Here is a 12,818-nt window from a genome sequence, read left to right on the forward strand (position 1 = left end):
ACATTTCTTGTATATAACTTACTGTCCAGTATAGTGCTGCTCTGTAATGTACTGCACTGATTAAACTTGGCACTTTCAATGTAATAAATAGTATTGTAGTATTATTGTAAGTAATTATTGGTGGGTGCTGGAAACAATTAAGCACATTTACATTGTCTCCTATGGGAAGACACTGCTTGGTTCTCAAACAGCTCGGTTCTCAAACTGCCTTCCGGAACCAATTACGCTTGAGAACCGATGTACCACTGAATTAACATTATGTTCATGTCAATCTGCCTGAATTAACTGAAATGTCAATCAAACTATAAACATCTTGGTAATGGGAGGACATATCAAGAAACTGAAAAAGAAAAAAAAAGTGTAATTAGGGCACCCATGGCTATTTAATTTAGTAACATCTCATCCTTTGAGGTTGGCTACAGGCATTTTTAATGCCTTAAGGACGAGACCATTTTCACTTTTGCACATTTGCTTTTCCTCTTTGTTTTTTTAAAGGCTATAGCGCTTGCACTGTTTTAACTACAGACCCAAATGAGCCCTTTTGTACCAATTGTACTTTGGGACGACAGACTTCATTTTACCATGAAATATGCTGCAAAACCAGGAATTTTTTTTTTATCTGTGTAGTGAAGTAAAAAAAAACACTTTTTTTTTTTTTTTACATTAAGGGGGTGGGGTCCTGTTTATGTTGTTCACCCTATGATAAAACTGACATGTTTATCTACGTTCCTCCAGTCATTACGATTACAATGAAACTTGTATAACTTATTTTATCTGACTACTTTTAAAGCATTAAAAGCTTTTAAAATAAACTAAGACCCAGATTTACAGGGTGTAAAATTTACACTGATGTAAACTGCCCATAGCAATCACTTTCTATCAGTAGCTTTTTAGCGTATATGCAACTTTTTGATCACTTTTTATTACAATATTTTCTGCATTTCATGTGACCAAACAAATCTCAATTGTTTGTGCTTATGTCGTCTACTATTCGAGATCAGGAATAACGGAATTCATTAGTTCTGGGTAGTCCCCCTAGGGACATCAGTACAGTGCTATAAGAGATCAATACAGTACATATGTACTGCATTGATCTATAAGCTCAGTGCTTGATTACTATTGGGTGCTGGAGCCCATAGTAATTGAGCACCTCGCCGGGATCAACATTACTGCAGCGCATAGCCCTGTCCCGGCAGGTAGCATACATTGCCCAGCGATCAGCTTATAGCCGCGGACCCCAGGTGCTGACAGCAGCCAGAAGCAGCACGGCCAAGAGTGGGGTTAGTGTATCAGAAATTATTATTTATGATCTGATGACAGTGAGGCAGGGTTTTCTAACCTTACATATTGTAAGACCTTGTCAGGGTTGGCCAATCCTAACAATGCCAACCATGAGCCACCCAATGGCAGAAATGGAGTTTATTTTGTTTATGATGGCTAATCATTTTCTTGATACACTAAATGAGATTGGAAACAATATATTTCTTACTACGTATTACCAAATACAAGAATTGCTCTTGCATGTGCATGAGATTTTATTTTAACCTCAAAGATTACATATGCCCAAAGGAAACAAAACTATGTGTAAAAGATAAGATATTCAAGTGGAATTAGATGCTATCAGCGTGAACACTCACAGTAAAAATTGATTAATTCTTTTGAAATATCTCATTCTCTACTGAACTGGCACAACAAATGGTTTAAGAACAGAGATGAGATTAAGACAACACAATCAAAAGGGAAAGAAAACAGACCTCCTTAAAAGACACCGGGAAGAATTAAAATGAGAAAGTTCCAGCAGGATCATGATTAAAGTCACTATAAAGTGAGATTCTGTATACTTAGGTAAAATTCAATCTGTTTTCTGAAGCGGCAAGAGAATTTAAATCTCATTTACATTAGTCTGAGACTACACTAGAACTTGTTCCCTTTCCTGTGTCAAAAACTGTGACAATATGACTGTCCTGTCAAGTAGTACATATTGAGATTATAATTGTGAGCAGAGGGCAGACAGCAAGTGTCTTTCAAAGTAAATGTATGCTTTGTAGAACAACAGTCAGAAGCCAGAGTAGGAGAGAGAAATAAGAATGTCAGAAGTGCTGCGCTTTATTGATCTAAGAACCATCACAAAGGTATAATGGTAAAATCGTAATAAAAAAGCAACGTCAATTTAAATTTGCATTTAAAACGTATAATTTACAAATGAAATTGATAACTTTTTTGCTGTGAAAGTGAAGGTCATTAATCTCAGAAAGTTTAGTTTAGTTTTAATCATCTTTAGTTTCTAAACCTAATTACATGGAATATGGGGAGAAAACAATGGTCATGAATATAAGGTGGCAGCATGGTGGTTGAGAAGTTGGCAGAAGACTGTCAACCTAAAGTGAAGGCATAAACCTGAAGATATTCAACCTTACCAGCAAGAATTAAAGGAAACCTGTTATCAAATTAATGCAGTCGGAACCACCAGGCATGGAGATGTCTCCGACTGCATGAGAGATGGCTGAATATCTCTTCATGCCCTGGTAGAAATATATCAATTATGGATGCTGGGGTGTGGAGAAGCCACTGAGGACAACCCTATTGACCTTCACTTTAAATACCTGTTTTAGGCAAACACTTTGAGACCAGGAGATAAAATGTAATGTTTTACTTTTACAGTAAAGAAATGAAATTGCTGCTTGGTCCCCCAACTTTTTACAGATAACTGGAAAGCATACAAGCAGATGAGCACACTGTACTTAGTGTTGAATCACAGAAAAGCAAGATCACTTACAGGTAATTGTGTTTATGTGAGCTCATAACAGCACCCCTGGAGAATGCCCCCCACTGCAGGACAGGAAATCTAGGGAACATAAGTAAGTAATCCTGCCTTTACCACCACTCCCATCACAGCACCCCTTAGAATAGAAGCTAGACTGGGGGGAGGGCACAGCAGATATGTCTTTATTAGAGATGAGCGAAACTCGAGCATGCTCGAATCCATCTGAACCCAATAGTTCGGCATTTGATTAGCGGTGGCTGCTGAAGTTGGATAAAGCCCTAAGGCTATGTGGAAAACATGGATATAGGTAGAAAGAAATTGGGGGGAAAAAAATGCATATAATTGTCTTCCCATCAGGTATTTTGCACATGATGTATGTACATCACTTCCCGCCATATCCTGTCTATGCTTTTGTGTAATATATACCACTATTTACCAATACCATCTGCATTAACTTATTATGCATCAAAACTGCTTATCCAGATATATTCATAGATCTTTTTATCTCTCACATGGGGATATGTTCATACGCGATGTATATATTTTGCTTTTCCTTTCTTCTAGGCTATAAGATTTTTTCTGTATTTTCTGCTTGTCAATTTTTTATCTTTTTTCTTTACACTTTACATTCATGTACTTTTTATCAGGTATTTAATGCATGTTCTTCTCTCCACAGCGACGTTGAAAAAGACCCTAGTAGGGTCGAAACGTCATCAGTCGCCTCTACCAAAATTATTGTTTACTTGCATCGTTTTTTGCATATATACCTGGCTTTGTTCCCATCACGCTGTAAATAAACTATTGATCACTGCTGCATGAAGAGTGCTACGGAGTTTTCTATTACTATATATTGGGGACACAAACCCGTCCGTGTAAAGCACCAACAACCCACACCCGTTGTGCACCCCGATTTCTTTCTACCTATATTGCCTGTGGAGCAGTGCACCGGGTTCCCTAGATGTCAACTCCTACCAATTACGATGAACAGACAGCCTCAACTATCCTATCGCAGGTGACGACATCAAGTGATTTCCTGAGGATCCCCTCACACGAATTGAGATCACGTCACTATGAAAAGGAATCCCGCAGATTGATAGCGCATGAATTACACAGCGCGACCCTAGCGGAGTACCACCGATCCAACAGGATACCACGAGGTCTAAGGAGTAACCTTAGACCAACCCTCTTTATAGAGGATAACTAATATTGTGAAAAATTCCAAGCGATACTTGACAAAAGCTCACTGGATATAATATTATTAACCTTTGAATTCCTACAAAAATCCATCACAACAACCAAAGAAAAGGTGAGAGCAACTGAAGAACAACTCTCGACATCCCTGAATCACGAGGAGTGGGAGACACTGAAAACAAAGACCCAGAAGGGCCTGTCTGAATATAAACAAACCCTCGAGCACCGCAAAAGGGAGAAATTTCATCGGGACGCAGTTCATCCCGGTTCGGCCCACCTCGACGCCGCTACCAATGGAGAGACACAAGCAGTTCCAGCAGCGATACATCATCCCAAGGTCGCCAACAACATTTTTTAGGCCCACGCAGAGGCACAAGAAACCCACGAGGAGGGCGGGGAAGAGGGTCCAGAGACTACGGGCCAAGGATGCAGACCCGGTCCCAGGTAAGCCCACAAACCTGGTTGTCAACATCTCCTCATACATCTTATCCCCTGCAGAATTACAGGTCCTACAGAAGGGCCTGTCATTCTGCCCCACCTGTCCACTCAACACCTTCCTATTAGAACAAGAACTAAATAACTTTTATAGAACTCTAAGATTAAAAACCCATTTCAGCTCCATACCTGCTCCACTCCCGAATAGAGAAACCACAGACAGAACAGAACTATCGATCTCCAGCATGGGTCTCCATAACAAGAGCCCATTTAACCCTCCCCGAACCTACCATGCCACAGAAACGGCTATCTCCCTCATAGACAGAGATATTAAGGCCGTCATTAAAGAGACACAAAGAGGTAATCTACCCACTCATAACAATCTCCCCACTATCGAGAGACAAGCACTCAAAACATTACAGTCCAACAAGCTAATAGTAGTTAAACCTGCGGACAAAGGGGGAGCCACGGTGGTCATGGATAAATGTGACTACATTGCGGAGATTGAACGCCAGTTGAGCGACACGACCACATACACACCTCTCCCCCATGACCCTACCCCTAGTATCCGCACATGCATTACGGAACTACTAGAAAGAGCAGTTCACAACAAAATCATTGATGAAAAGACACAATCATTTCTGACTAACACACATCCCATTACACCTGTGTTCTACATCTTACCCAAGATCCATAAATCACTACAACAACCACCTGGACGCCCCATAGTCGCATCCACAGACTCCATCCTGTCCCCGTTGTCTATTTTCTTGGAGAAAATCATAACCCCCCTTATCAAAAGCAGAACGGGGAGGGGGGAGTCACAGCGGAACAGGGAGGGGGGAGTGACGCCGGGACCGGACAGCAAGGAGCAGGAGGTGAAGGTTCTGCTCCACTACAACTATTACTATCCCCAATGTACTATACTAGTGCTGGGTCAGCACTAGTATAGTATATTGGGGATAGTAGTTGTATGGCTAACACATAACACTAGTATAGCATGTTGGAGGTAGTAGTTGTATAGCTGCATGTCAGCCATACAACTACTATTCCCAATATACTAATGTTATGTGTCAGCCATACTACTCCCCCCAACCTACTATACTGTGCATCTGCCATACTACTACTCCCCCCAACCTACTATACTGTGCATCTGCCATACTACTACTCCCCCCAACCTACTATACTTTGCATCTGCCATACTACTACTACCAGTAACATACTATACTGTGAGTCAGCTATACTACTACTACTACGCCCAACATACTATACTGTGTGTCAGTCATACTACTACTCCCACCACCCCAACATACTATACTGTGAGTCAGCTATACTACTACAACCCCAAACATACTATACTATGAGTCAGCCATACAACTACTACCCCCAACATACTATACTGTGTCAGCCATACTACAACAACCCCCAACATACTATACTATTAGTCAGCCATACAACTACTACCCCCAACATACTATACTGTGTCAGCCATAGAACTACTACCCCCAACATACTATACTGTGTCAGCCATACTACTACCCCCAACATACTATACTGTGAGTCAGCTATACTACTACTACCCCCAACATACTATACTGTGAGTCAGCTATACTACTACTACCCCCAACATACTATACTGTGTGTCTGCCATACAACTACTACCCCTAACATACTATACTGTGTCAGCCATACTACTACTACCCCCAACATACTACACTGTGAGTCAGCTATACTACTACTACCCCCAACATACTATACTGTGTGTCTGCCATACTACTTCTACTACCCCCAACATACTATACTGTGTGTCTGCCATACTACTACCCCCAACATACTATACTGTGTGTCAGCCCTACAACTACTACCCCCAACATACTATACTGCAGCCATACAACTACTACCCCCAACATACTATACTGTGTGCCAGCCATACTACCTTTCCAATCTCGCACAGCATACAGTGCTTGCACCAAAAAAAGTCATATATGCAAACACGGTACCGTTTAAAGCTGCAAATCATTGCACACTAAAAAAAGACTCTCAGACAGCCCTACCGGCTGAAAGATTTTAAAAGTTACGGGAATCAAAAAACAGCAATTTTAAGCACATGTATTTAAAAAAAAAAAAAAAAAAAAAAAACTACAACAAAATACGTAACTTATGTACAGTGTAAGTTGTAAATTAAAATGAAAATATATTGTTTCATAGTAATAGTAGTGACCTGAAGAATATAGATAACCTGTCAGGTATATTACACTACATAGTGAACATTGGGGAGCGTTATATCTGCTGTTGGGGGTGGGTGGTGCATTATATTGAATCATTAAGTTTCGAAATGGTATTGAGTATCGAAATAAGAAAGTTGGTATTGGTATTGAACACAAAATTCTGGTATCGTGACATCCCTAATATACACACACACACACACACACACACACACACACACACACACACACACTTGCAGTACCATTATACTGCAGTAAGTATTTGCAATAATGGATTTTTCTGTATGCAGCACTAAATAAAGATAAATTCAGAAAGTAAATGAATTAGTGACACCACTGACAGTATACAAACGTTTGCACTAAGGTCTGAGACAACTTTTGTACTTTCTTAGAAATGCAGAAAAATGCAGTAATGCAGAGAAAAAAGCTTTTACCTACTTTGAAATATTACAACTATTTCTGTGGATGTATTCACGAAAATCTAGTATCCACTTCAGGAAGAGTTACGGATACAGACTGGTGCAGTTTGAAATGTATGAATATTTTATATGAAATGAAATAACGTGTTAAATCCTCTGCACAAAGGCAAATCAAACTTTGAATTTCAATATAGATGTGCTACCTATTCAGTGACGGTCTGCAATTCACACATTAGTCATTGTACAGACACTGTAAAAGTACCATGCTGAAAACTGAACCTGGTTTTTCAATACAACTAGCTTGTCCCAAAGAGTAGGAAACACAAAAAGTGCTTTAAAATTTGGAAATAACAATGTGAATAAAAACTGAAAATGTCAAGTTGGGACGCTGGAAATAAATTCAGGACACTGACTTTTAAATTGTTGCGAGTTATTAAAGGCATAAACAAGGTTCAATCAAGCAGAATTCAGTGATAAAAGAAAATGCTAAAGCGAATTTACAGCCACACCAAATAGGCTGTATTGTTAGCTGACATTTTATTTTTTGTGAAGATATTCATTTCAGTATCAAGGCTAAAAATCTGTAAAATGTCACACCAAGTATTAACTTCTATGAACAAGCCCCAGTGGGAATGTTCACACGTATATGTTTAGATAGACAGCAAAATGTGTGGAACTTCCATTTTACATAGCAAGGACATTGTTGTGTACCAAACAAAATCTATATAAACCTGACTATCAGAGATATATTAGATGTCCTTAATGTGCACCTATCAGATAAGGGTGCACTCCACAGACACGCCAAAGACCAGTTGACCAATGTGCTACTAATTCCTTTTAACTGACCTCCTTGAATAGGCAGTGTATTGTGGCATACACCTTCCAATATCTGCAAATTATCGTGAGCTCAGTTGAGTGATGTACCAAAAACACTTAGAATTCATGGGTTTAACCTTTAATGGACAAAATCATAATTTCATAACTTTTAAGTGGCTTTCCCATGAATGCCTCTCAACAACTATCCATAACATAGGTAATGAGTGTCTGGTGGGGGGCTGACCGCTGGGAAAATGCAGGACCCAAGTCCCCTTGGTTCAATGTGCAGTTGGACAAGTATGCTGCAGCTCCATTCAACTCTGTGGACCTGACATACTGTTGACAGAGTACTGTGGACAACTCTTGCAATCTCTGGGTCATCCACAGACATGATTACAGGGTATGCCATCCAGTGTACCCTTACTTTCAATGAATCTCTGCAGTTCTGCTCCAGCTGTTGCTGCTGGGATGCTCATTCCAGCCAGTCATCTTATTCTATTATAGGGCATAGTAGTTATTTCTTCTGATATGCTAACTAGTCCTTTTTGTGCATTGGGGCATTCCTTGGCCCCTCCTTGCACAGTCTCAGTATGTATGGATATTCTGTTAGTTTCCCTTTAAGGGGACCTGTAGTGAGCCTAAAAATAGTTTTGTATCATTTTGCAGGTTCAGGTGCCCTGATACCAATAATTATTATTATTATTTTTTTTTTCCCCCTGGTTTCTGGGACATAGGGATTTTACCATTCGGTTGATTATTTGCATTTTGTAAATTGTCAAATGGGCAGAAACTAAAGCAAAATTGGGTGTGAATGCTAATCCAAGAGGGTAGAACTATGAGGCTGAGGGTTGTGCATCATTTTCATGGAGGTGTGTTGATGTTATGTGTGTTCCTGTTATGAAGCATGTAATCACACTCCCTTTTCCTATCATTAATACCGTACCCAGTAAAAACTGCAGGTAAACAACAAACTTGTAAGATCTGTATATCCTGGAAACCGGGGGCATAGCAAGTAAAATACAACTGGAATGAGTGCTATATTACAGGTCTACAGGCCCTCTTTAAACATATAATCACAGAACATTGAGAAAGAGTTAGGTATTCCAAACCCATTATAAGCATATTAACAGAATTATGGTAACAGACATAAGAAAAAATGTCTACCAACCAATTCCTAAATGTCTGTGAAGACTACTTTTATCTAAGATGGAAAACTATTAGCTAGAGTGCATGGATCTCATTGCGAGCCAGTGCTCAGGTCACAATAATGTGTCTCCTGAAGTGATAAAACAGGGTTACTTTATAATTAATTGTCAAAGAAATAAGTTTAATACCACAAAGTTAATATAGCAATATAGGGGGAGATTTATCAAACATGGTGTAAATTAAAACTGGTCCAGTTGCCCTTAGCAACCACTCAGATTCCACCTTTCATTTTCCAAAGAGTCTGTGAGGAATGAAAAGTGGAATCTGATTGGTTGCTAGGAGTTTTAATTTACATAATGTTTGATGAATCTCCCTTATTATGCGTTCTGCATGGGCATTAGAATGTCACTTTTAGGGTGGGTTCACACTATATATCCACAGCGGATTTCATGGTGCGAATTTGCAGCAAAATCCATTGCCAATCCTTACTGTCGTTATAACTTACAAAATCTAAATCAACAGTAGATGTGATATAAAGCAAGTTTGCAATATACATTCATTATTTTTTTGTTGTTGTTATCATGCTGTAAAACAAAGCAGAACTTACCAGAAATCCTGGTCCAGTCTCCAGAAGGCAGATTTTCTGCTGGTTGTAAAAAAAAAACTAAACCCAGGCATTCTGGCCACTACAGAGAGTCATGGCTCAATGTGTCCATCAAACACATGACTGCCTTCTCTCTGTGAGTGCTCAGATGAACTGGGATATGCAGGACTTACTGTTTTCTGACAGTTTCCTGTGTGTTGAGAAAAAGTCAGAAAATAGGAAGTGACGTGTTTTCCATGATAACTAAAAAAGAAATAACAAATGTAAATTGCAAACTTGCTTTCTATCACATCTACTCTTGATTTAGATTTTGAAAGTTATAACGACAATGACACTTTAAGTGTCATTTTCAATGAGCATCCATACTTGCAGTGGGATTGTCATCCAGCTGCGGGTATGTAAAGTCAGCCCACTTAACCCCCACGGCCCGATGTATATATTACCGGGTCCATGCTCCGGCTTGCTTCGGGGCTCCCAGCGTCTCCTTACGCTAAGAGAAACCGTGCACTGCCCCGCAGCAGCGCACTGATTAGTTGAGTGCCGGGAGACACTGAAAGCCCCCGAAGCAAGCCGGAGCACAGAGCCAGTAATGTATGCACTGATGAGAATCCCACTGCGAGAATGGATTCTCATTGAAAGTGACAGTTAAGGATCCGTAGTGGATTTCGCAGCAAATTTGCAGCGTTAAATCTGCTGAGGATCCGTTGTGTGTGAACCTACCCTAACAGGAAAAAAAAAAGAAATGGTCTCTATAGAGATATCATATAATCCACCTCCTGATGTACGACCTGGACAGCAGTACTTAGCCAAGCTCTTCTAGTTTGTTTCAGACATTGGTGGGAGTCTGAACATCTAGACCCCAAACAATCAAAACAAACATGTCTCTAGTACATGTCAAAAGTTGTTAAAGTGACTGTGACACTTAATAAATGAATTCAAGTAATCTGACCAATTAGCAGAATGAACGTAACAGAACGTTCTATTATGTTTCTATATATAAAACTTTAATTTTAAAGCCCTTGTATAACCAGAATTGTTAAAATATCTTTCTAGTAGTATTAGTCTGACAAGTGGTTATGGCCTAGAGCAATATACTATGGTTACTTTGCTTGAAAAAGCCTTTACACAATACCTGTTACACCCGAAAGCCTGTAATAAAGTAAAGTACAGCAAAGTACAGTACATGCAATTACTTCCAACATACACCATATCATTAAAACATTTCTGTATCTTTTATGCATGCAAATGGGTAATAACTGAGCCTGAAAGCCAAAGCAGCATGCAAAGCATAGAGAAAGGGAGACTTATCAGTATAAGATGTTAGACTTGAAAGGTACAGGTAGTGTTATTGTCTTTTGCAGTAAACCTCAAGCCAAAATCATATATCAGCAGAATAAAGATAGACATAAGCCCGTAATGCATGAGCAAGTTCCATTACCATGGTTACAAGGCTTTAGAATAGGCCTCTCTGATGACGGACTGAGATTGTCCTGTATATCTGGAAAAACCATAAAGATATTTCATATATATACCAATGAAGCATAATACTTTTCATGCCTAATAATCGCAAACTAATCCCGTACATGTAATCTTAATTATACGCTAAAGTGACGGGCTGGTGTACCAGCTGAATACTTGACATAATAGAACTTATCATGATGGTACAACCTATTTAATCATATTAGCATATACCCTAGAGAGATAACGTACATATGGTTCTGAAGATGAGCCTTGTCATAATCAGCAGCTTATGTTAAGTTCAGTGCATTGGTAGGCAAAGTGCTACTGACATCAGCCAACAGGAATTAACATCTTTCCTGACATTTGTCATTGCACAGAAAAGGATTACGCTCACTGTTGGCACTTTAAGCACTTCTTCCCGGTAGCACTGTATTTATGATGAATGTTTTAGGAGTACATGCACACAAAAGCTGAAAAATATGGCTGGCAATATAGCAAAGGTATTCTAGTCACCTTTAGGCCGTGGAGTCCGTTTTCTCCGGTCTCGGAAAGCTGCTCCGGATTGCAGGGCCTCCAGCAGACTATCCATCACTCCGGTCTCTTCACCCTCTGCAAAAAGAGATTGAGGGAATTCCATCAGGCCTCTAGGTTACCATAGTAATGTCAAAGGCATACAGACAGATGAAAAAGATCACTCTGTTATGACTAAAACCAGCAATTTTAAAACTAGACAAGCTTTTAACTGACTCATATATCATCCTTTTCTTAATAAAATCAGTCTCATTTCGTTTTGGTGTTGCTATCTAGTAAAGTGGACGAAAGTTCAATTGATTTACTTCAGGCCGTAGGCTTTACAGCCAGTGACAGTAATCTCAAAAGGAATATGGCTTCTGTCTTATCTTCTTTTTTTTTTTTTTTTAGTGAACCCTGCAAGCTAAGGTCGCACATAAATCATATGTCCCTGGTGAAAAACTGTAACTTTATCGCTCCCTAAAAAGGAATCAACTGTAGTTATATCTGACTTAACAGAACCCAAAGGCGTTAAATTGTAACAGCGTCTCCCTTCGTGCACCTTCATCTTCATTAGGCTGCCCCTGATGTATTTATAAAAATGCACTTAATTATTAAAAGCGCGGCTGGGAGAAAGACGAGGCTGAAATAAATGGTTTATACCAACTAAGTCAAACAAGGGCCCCTGGTCAAGATATACCTTTTCCAATGGATGCAGTTTTATGAATAGTTTATGCACAGAACAAGGCCAGATTAATGGACCTGCACAAAGTTTAATGCCTAAATGTCTAGACGTGCCAATTATTTATTCATCTCTCATTAGCAGCCATTCATGGAGAGCTTTCCGCTGAAGCACACTATTTGTATTAGTCTCCGACTCTGTTTCACCGACTCTTCATCAACACATGATTTGCTTGATTACAACTAAACTATGCATCCAAAAATCCTAGGCAAAATAATGAATGTGTCATTTGCATTTCAATGAATGTGAAAGCTGATGACCCAACTGATAGCATGGTCACTGGAGCATGGCAAGACAACATCTAGGGAATCATCTTATCAGACACAACTGCGTGAACAGAAGGGAAAAAAAGGGTCCAAATACACTAGCACCTGTTTGATAAAATAGAAAAGTATGACATAGAAAAGCAAGAAAACAAGGCTTTATCACCGTGGGCAATATATTCATGAATTAATCATGGGGGGGGGGAGAGAGACAAGTAACAATAATTATTTAATAGGATGCA

At 39.4% G+C, this 12,818-nt stretch overlaps 1 protein-coding gene across 5 annotated transcripts in view; it reads right to left on the reverse strand.

Moving 5' to 3' along the window:
• DIAPH3 (diaphanous related formin 3) overlaps window positions 1–12,818 on the reverse strand; it is a 582,937-nt gene that overhangs the window by 128,901 nt on the left and 441,218 nt on the right. For 4 of the 5 annotated variants that reach the window (XM_069970593.1, XM_069970591.1, XM_069970590.1 and 1 more), the window contains 2 exons: window positions 11,575–11,670; window positions 11,039–11,098 (listed from right to left, as the gene is read on the reverse strand). In XM_069970593.1, the coding sequence (XP_069826694.1) occupies window positions 11,039–11,098; window positions 11,575–11,670 (156 nt within the window). The remainder of the gene's footprint in view (window positions 1–11,038; window positions 11,099–11,574; window positions 11,671–12,818) is intronic. The other variant, XM_069970592.1, reaches the window with a different exon arrangement.

This window comes from Dendropsophus ebraccatus, chromosome 5 (genome assembly GCF_027789765.1).
Source record: "Dendropsophus ebraccatus isolate aDenEbr1 chromosome 5, aDenEbr1.pat, whole genome shotgun sequence".
NCBI lineage: Eukaryota > Metazoa > Chordata > Amphibia > Anura > Hylidae > Dendropsophus > Dendropsophus ebraccatus.